The 8,486-nt window shown below is 37.0% G+C and overlaps 1 protein-coding gene across 2 annotated transcripts in view; it reads left to right on the forward strand.

Annotated features, from left to right (window-relative positions):
* LOC145998605 (uncharacterized) overlaps positions 1-6,952 on the forward strand; it is a 31,436-nt gene extending 24,484 nt beyond the window's left edge. For both annotated transcript variants that reach the window (XM_083135057.1, XM_083135056.1), the window contains exons 4-5: positions 5,657-5,755; positions 6,816-6,952. In XM_083135057.1, coding sequence (XP_082991183.1) covers positions 5,657-5,755; positions 6,816-6,911 — 195 coding nt within the window. In that variant the 3' untranslated portion in view covers positions 6,912-6,952. The remainder of the gene's footprint in view (positions 1-5,656; positions 5,756-6,815) is intronic.
* Positions 6,953-8,486: the final 1,534 nt, after the last annotated feature.

Genomic DNA, 8,486 nt, shown 5'->3' on the forward strand with positions numbered 1-8,486 from the left:
ACAATCTGTTATGCTGCACCTCGCGCTTGAGGTAGCAGTTGAGGTCTTGCTTTTAACTGTGAAGGCGGTGCGCGGACTCTCGTGTTAAATAAATTGCTTATGACTGCCTGCGAGCGTGCATGACCCAATAAGTTATAACTTTTAACTTGTGCGAATCAGTATGCACGCGCGCGATTCGTGATTAAAGATTTTGGACATTTTAATTATAAAGTATTTGGAATTTTATTTACTGTCACGTGTCGCAATTCGGTGGTTTCCTTCCTGGAGGAAGGGTGGATCGTCTTAATCCCGATCCCTGGGTGAGAACTGGTGCTCCCAACTGACCAGCCGGAGCAAGGAGCGATGTGTTGCCAATTCGGCATACCCTGGAGTTACGAGTGGTGGCACGTTGCAGCTTTATACTCCGAAGTCGATACCAAAGGTTCATGGACGTCTGCAGGATTTTTTTTCCAGGGAGGTGCAAGCAAGGTAGTTTTTTTTTCCGGGGCGGGGGGGCAAACAAGGTGCATGTTCCCCCATAACAGTGTTGTCTCCTCAAAAACCATTGCTTTAATTTGAAGTTATCATGTTCATGCAATAATTAACATATATTATTATAGCTAAAATGCAATTGCGCGATATATATATAATTTTTGGTTGACTTTCCTTTTCCAGGTGGGTCGTGCCCTTGCCTCTTTTTCGGACATTCATGCAAAGGTTCTATTTTTATTTCGCGTCTACCACTTTATGTTAATCGCGATGATAAAGGATGTGATAGGTGATGGAAGTGGTATAAAGACAAATGACCCATCCATATTTTCTAATCCGACATTAGACTTCGCAGTGTATTACGCTAACTAATTTGCCACGGGATCGGCTTCTTCGTGTTTGTCTGCTCATCAAATGATTGATTAGTTATTCAAACTATATAGGTAGCAAAGCTATATAAAATAACGAAACAGAAAAAAAAATCCACTTGACGTCTTGTAGTACTATCATCAACCTACAATTTCATGCTCTCAAATCCACACAGAAAAATTCTTGTGGCATTAGTTTTACGGAATGGCCTTCGGGAATAAAAATCGCCCATTTCCTGGTTCAGCTCGAAACAATTCAGGTGCCTTATCGAAGCTGCTCTTCAGCACGCAGGGTTTCTAACCTACTTCGCCGTAATTCAGTTGTTGTATCTTGTTTAATAAGATGTATTGTAGAGCCAACCGCAGATTAAATAGGAGGAAAAAGACTTTTTCCGACGGAAAATAAGTTGGCAATGCTGCGAACACCGAGGCATTCTTGATAAGACGCTTGAGGAGGGTCGAGAAAACTTTCCTGAAAAAGCGCAACCCCAGTATCGAAGGTCATGCTACACGTGGATTGGCAACTTTAGGCATGCTGTCTGTCTACACAATTCTACCAAAATACCTGTTTGAAAATGAATCTTCTGCTCGCATTTTATTTTTCAAATGTAGTTCTGACATTGTAGTCATTTTGCAATTATTTTTATTTGTTCTTATTTTGCTTTGCTTTTATGTCACTTTTATAATTAATCGAAACTATGAAGATGGATGATAAATAGATGAAATTGATGAAGAGACATCTAAAAAAGATATTTACAGACCAGGATTCGAACCCGGAACCTAAAGCGGATAGGTTGGGGGGGGGAGACCGTCAATAACTCCCGGTCACGAACTGGCTTATAATTTTTGTAATTTCTCAGGAGTATTTTTTGTTCTGTTCATGCATAATGCCTGCTTTCGGAAACTTAATTTATCAGTGACACACTTCGTTCGGTGGGGACAAGCCACGAATTGTTTGAGAGGAGGGACAAATCTCGTTCATATACTAGATACAATCATGGACTATACTTGAAATGGCCTCCCCGATGGCGCAGTGGTTGCGTCGTCGCCTAGTAATCAAGGGGTCCCGGGTTCGATACTCGGTGGAGGCACAAGGGGTTCGGATTCCACTTCAAACTGAAGGTCCAGTCCCGATTAGCCTTACTGTGCATAAAGTGGACTCAAGACACCAAATCAATCAATCATATACTTGAAATGTGACGTGCTAAACACTACCTTCGGAGATCAGATGGACATGGCAATTTTGATATACAAGTTGCACTTTTTCTACTTAGATTATTTATGTCCAAATTTTATCCTAATAGATAATCTCGCAACAACGCAAAATGTTTAAATTGACTCGAATTCACAATGGCTCATATACAGTGTGTTTATAAATGAACGGTGCGGCTTCAAAAATTAATAATAAATCTATTTATTACCTTACACGGGCAAAACTTACACCGTAATCAGCAGCAACTGTCCAAGTTTATATAACTTTATTTAAATTGGTATAAAGATAGAAATCGAGAGGGGGCAATTGCCCCTCTGTGCCCCCTTGCAGGTGCTCTTCGCCGTCTGGAAGAAATAGTGCACGAAAGACGTGAAAACTAAATCCATCTTGAGTATCCTTTTGTTTTGCTACTCTTAGATTCTGCAACCTTTCTTTCTATAGTCCAATGTTTGCCTTCCTTACCTCCTAGAATTGATTTCTGTACAAGTTTGAGGGCTAATCTCCCCTGCCCCCTGTGGTTGTGCCACTACACCTTCTTCCGCCGTTGTTCCTTTGAGAACTTTCATCGGCTTCAAAATACTACATTTTCTTCAAGAGCATAATATCGTTTAATAACCGGCGATATGATTCGTCTACCCTAAATTTATGGAATAAAGTATAATAATATAGGGGCATGGAAATCTGGAAGGGGGGCGAGGATGGCCACCTCTCCCCTTTAGAAAACGAATGCCAGCTAAAAGTATATATTTCACACGTATAATTTGATTTGTCATAGTAATTTACATTAATTATTATAATGGGGATGCAGGAATGCGATAATTTCGAATTCAAGTGGTGTTTCTTGAGGGGGCAACACTATTATCGGGTTAATATGCATATGCATATGGCATATTTCCCTGCGTCTAAAATATCGACAGATGTCCATGATTAGGGGGGTGCATTTGCCCCCCCCCCTTGCACCCCGTGCGCACGCCTATTGCTACTCATTTCTACACTAGTTGGAAGCTTTATTCAATTTCGAGCCAAAAATGTAATTTAATATCAAATCAGGGTTGTTAAACGTCCAAGAACCCATAAATTCTATTGGGTTCCGCAACAAGACCGGAAACTTTTTTATCGCACAGTTTAAATTCCGTCCAAGTTGCGTATTCTTTCATTTCAATATGAAACTTAGACCGTCTTTAAATTGATCCGGAAAGAAGGTCCCTGTGCCGTATTTCAATTGATCAGGAGAAAATGTCCCTGGAACGAATTGAAATACATAAAGAGGCTCTTTACAGTCCTGATCCATTTATGTTTGCTAATATTCCCTGCTGAACCGGAATTGAATTGATTTAAAATTCCTGACCCTTTAACAACCCTGGTTGAAATTCATTTTTTTACAAACAACCATATTTTTCACGGCTATTTCACATTAATCCCATACGATATACTGAGTTATTTTTCGCAATGTTCCAATGAAAGGTAAGAGATTTTGGCTATTCCTTTTTCTTCCTTGATGTTAAATAGATTATATTCGTCACGCGCCTATAACGTTACTAGCTAATATTTGTGAATTGTTCTTTCCTTGTAACGTTAACATCTACCACACTGAATTTATTTACGTTCTTTATGCAGATGGTATGTACCCAACTGCATTTTGTTCCGTTCCGCTACAGTGGTTTACATTTTGCTACATTCCTATGTAACGTTAATTAATCATATTGCCTTTCACTTCATTCCGTTACGGAGGATTGCATTCATTACGTTCCTATGTACCGTTATTTACTACCATGTTGCATTTCGTTACGTTCTTGTAACGCTAGTATATACCACAATGCATTTCGTTACTACTTTCCTTGTAACGGTAGTATATACCAAATTGCATATTACGTTATGTTCCAATGTGCTCATTTCGTTCCGTTCCTTTATAACGTTAATATCTACCATAATACATTTTGTTACGTTCTCTGTAACGTCAGTCTATAACATATTGCATTTCGTTACGTTACATGGGTACCAGCAGTTGAACCATACTCTTCCTCCTACAAAATGGAACGTACCGTGTAACGCAAATTGGGTACGTTACGACTCCCTGCTCGATCACTCGCACAATGCTGCATCGAATTTCACACCGTACCTGGAGGCGCATAATTCTCCGTTATGAAAATGATGGTGTCCACACCATCTGTAACCTCCTCAGCTAACATGTCTCGTCTCTTATCATTAAAGAACGGATTTTTATGAAAAAAAATAGGGAAATAGGAAAATATGAAATTGAAAATGCCAAAATATGAAGAAATATGAAAATTTATTTCGACGTATTTCTACATGTTTTAAATATAAATGGAATAAACGACTTTGGTCACAAAATTACTTCCTCAGTATATACTGCACATCATACGCAGAACTCCTATTTATTGCAGTAAATATCGGCAAGTTTCTCCAAGGGTAAAAATATACATACCTCTTTCGTACAGTAGGTGCACAAAACTGTTTTCCCATCTGTACGGTAACATTTAAATTCAGAGCACCAATCTCGAATTCCAGCTTTCGGCATATTCGTATCACTTATTTCAAGCATGCAATTCTCCACGTCCTGTTTACAACAGCCACAAGTCACGACAAACAATGACGCACAGCAACTGCTGGACAGAGAAACTCCATTCACTAACCCCTCCCTCCCAAACACCCCCAAGGGTTTGAGAACTAGTCATCCTCAGCAATCGCTGAAGATGAACATAGATTTATGGCCTAAGGTAAACATACATTCGCAGCATTTTGCTCCAGAAATGCTTGGGAAAATCCAAGGAACAAATATACCGTAAACATATTGTTGGCGTTTCCAAGAAGATTTTTGTAATATAATTAAGACAACTTCGGCATAAAACATTAAAATATAAACAAAATATGAAGCTTTTGTCAAAATATTATGAAATATGATTTTTTTCATGCGCAATAGAGTCTATGCCTGTCGGAACGTATAGATCTCAAGTTTTTTCGCTGTCCGGTAAAAATAGAGAATATGAAATTTCATAAAAATCCGTTCTCTACTTATTATACTCTATTTACTTCAGATCCGTAACCTTTCCAAGTCGCAAAATACATAACTGGGTAATGGGTCTTTTGACTCACCCTGTACAACAGATGATAGAAAATGAACTTGTGTCGTATACACAAATATTAATTATTCTGTGCATCTGTGTGCTATTGCAAGATTCATATCAACATGGATAACCTGGCTCCAAAGACATATAGAATAGCAAGATCAAAGTTTCTGATCTTATACATTCGATTTTCATGATATTTTGTTTAAATTCAATTTTGCACAGAAGGCTAACTAGGACTGGACCTACAGTTTGAAGTGGGATCCGAACCAATATGTACCTCCACCGGGTATCTAACCTGGGACCCCTTGATTACAAGGCGACGACGTTACCGCTACGTCATCGGGGAGGCTCGTGAGAACTTAATAGTCTTAATAGCTAAATAAAATTAAATAGCAATTCTTAACGTGTACATGAATAGAGTAGTTGTGACATTACTTCTGAATCTTCACTTCAATACTTTTAAGAGACGAATCTGTAAAAATTCAATTTAAATTATTGCTGATTGCTTTAACTTTTAGGCAGAAGAAGCATTTGTGGTTAAAGAGAATGAGAGTACCACAGTCAGAAGTAGAGATGGAAAACAGGATATTAAGGTTGCCGAAGAGATAATGGATCAGGTAGTTACTTCAATTTTCTTACCATTTATTCCAAAGATATCAGTTCTTGACATTACTTACAATTTATTGTCTAATAATCCTTAGGTTATATTATCTATGCTATAATGTGCTTACACACAAGGTGTCATTGGTGATTGAATCCAAAGAATGCATACTATCTCATATGAAAATTTATACTCTTGCCTGAGGCAAAATTTACATTTTTTCCAACTCGTACTCTTCTGTAAGCTGTTGTTGAACTGTACAGTGAAAGATTAATAACGTAAAATTTATTTTGAATATAATAATTATCATTGTTTCAGTATATTATACAATTAGGTTAAAGAGCTAGGCTACACTTGATGCCACCAAGAATGTCTCCGTTATCACTCGCATTTTTATATTAATGTTGTTTTTTCGTCTATAAGCATGAATCCACTGTTTGCTTACACAACTATCGGCTAGAAGTCTATTATATTTTGTGTCACTTTCTTTAGTTTACTGGTTTTCAGAGCCTGCTACAGCACAATTTGGCATGATTTCAGTCGACAAAGGAAATGGATGATATCATTTTCCCCTCGTATGATCATAAGGTCATAAGGTTGAAAATCGCAGATCATCTCCTACAGTGTTACAACAATAAGCAATTTGTCACCTCCAATGAATTATGTGGATTTTTCAGATTTCTGGTGATAGAAAGATATAATGATAAAGTTAGGGAAGAAGGGAGTACTTGTTCGTCTTTGTTGCAAGGTTATTAATATTTTCACGAGTTTTCATTTCGTAGAGATTAAGTACAAGTGCATCATACCATCACACTCTGGACAATGTATATTGAAACACTGCAAAGTAGTCCCTGGGGACTTTCATTTAAGCTGCAAATTGGAAATTTCATCTGCCATTCTATGCTATCCTGGCAGCAACAGACCTGGTGAGCAAAGATGAAGCTCACACTACTTGTACTATGGTCAAGATTAAGAATCTGTGGAGCTTCACTTGATACTCCATAATTGTTTTCAATTTTTATAGCTTGATGGAATGCACAGGACAGAACTTTGTATTGCTTTTAATATATTTACAGGATCTGAAGTTGTTTCGTCCATCTTCACAAGTAAGCGTACGTGATCTGATTGGAAGATATGAGGCAATGACTGACCAATGTTTTCCTGAGGAATAAATTAGTTGTTGATAAAGAGATTCACTAAATTTACAATCCCTTTTGGTGTCTTTTTGTAAGCATTGTTTAATAACTTATTATGTTTTTGTATAATTTTGAAACAAAAATTATTTTATTTTACGTTTATTGTGTATTATTATGCTAATGCAAATAATAAATATGAAAATCAATTTAAATAGATTAATCCACAGGATCATTATCACTGAAAAGTGGAGGAAGTTACATATCTGTATATATGTTATATGTAATTTACTATCACAAATGTTCATTATCCTTTATAAATGGTACTTGTAGTTCATGAAGATATCATCATAGATACTGGTCCTTGTAATTGTGGTTAATATTATCTACAGCTGAGTATTTTTGCTTATGCTTTGTTCTCTCCAAGTACAGTTGCAACCAGATGCTTGAAAGATGGTAAATAAATATGTGATATATAGCTAAACATGCTTCATTATTGTATCTATTTCACTTCGTGCATTAAATAGGCTGCAAAAGAAACATTTCAATTGCGCTTTAAATGATCTAGAGTGTACGATAAAAGAATGATCTTCAAAGTTTCATTCAGATTCATGCACAAGATCTACAACAACTACTGCTAATTACAGAAAAAGAACTTCTGGAAAAATAAATAGAAAATAGTGGGTCAAGCTGCAATCTTGACACTCCAGGCCAATATTCTGGACAACTTGGCCGCGAAGCCAGTATTGGGCTTTAAAAATCATCTAATTTGCTACATCCACTATTTAGACCCGACATGGATCTCACTTAAAGCACAAGGGTCAAACAACTTCCCCGCTCTTCACCTTTTGACGTCAGTCTAAATGCTTTCATCGTTAGGCTAAATGCCTTCGTTGTTAGGTTAGTTAGGCTTGTTAGGTTTAGTTCTCTTAGCATAAATAATATATGTTTGGTTTGTATGAGGCTTGTGAGATGAGTGAGACCCAGGCATACAACAATAGATTTTGCCAGCAGCTTATTTCCACATTAAATAAGGGGTGTTACATGACAATTCAACGTAAAGTAAATTTACTGATATGATATTGACATAGGTTTACATCACAATATTTATTCATGTACAGGTGTACAATTAATTTTACAAGCAATCAATACATAAATGTAAGTATACACACATATAGCTCCCACATATAATTTTACTTAAAGCGAATTAACTAGCTAGTATATGAAATGGGCTATGCACATGGACAATATATCAGGGCTGTGGATTTCTGGAAGAAGGAGAGGATCAGTGTGTCCAAAATCCCCTGGGAAAGTGAATGTTAGGTAGGATTTGTACATTTCATACATCTATCTTCATCTCAATTACAGTAAACTGAATTGATTCTTAGAGGAACTGATTGTTACAGGTTAGATTGGTGCATGTTTATCTCAAGGGGAAAGAACAGTTTTATGGGGAGAAGGTGCTTTTCATCTATGTAAAAAAAATCTTTCAGATGTCTGTGATTAGAGCGTACAATGTTCTGGTATCAATATCAACACTGGCGTACGCTACAGCCCTTCCCGAAATTTTGATAAAATAGAAATATTCAAATGAAAGCAACAAAGAATTGGGTA

The sequence above is a fragment of the Lepisma saccharinum genome, chromosome 14 (genome assembly GCF_977018435.1).
Source record: "Lepisma saccharinum chromosome 14, izLepSacc3.1, whole genome shotgun sequence".
Classification (NCBI taxonomy): Eukaryota; Metazoa; Arthropoda; class Insecta; order Zygentoma; family Lepismatidae; genus Lepisma; species Lepisma saccharinum.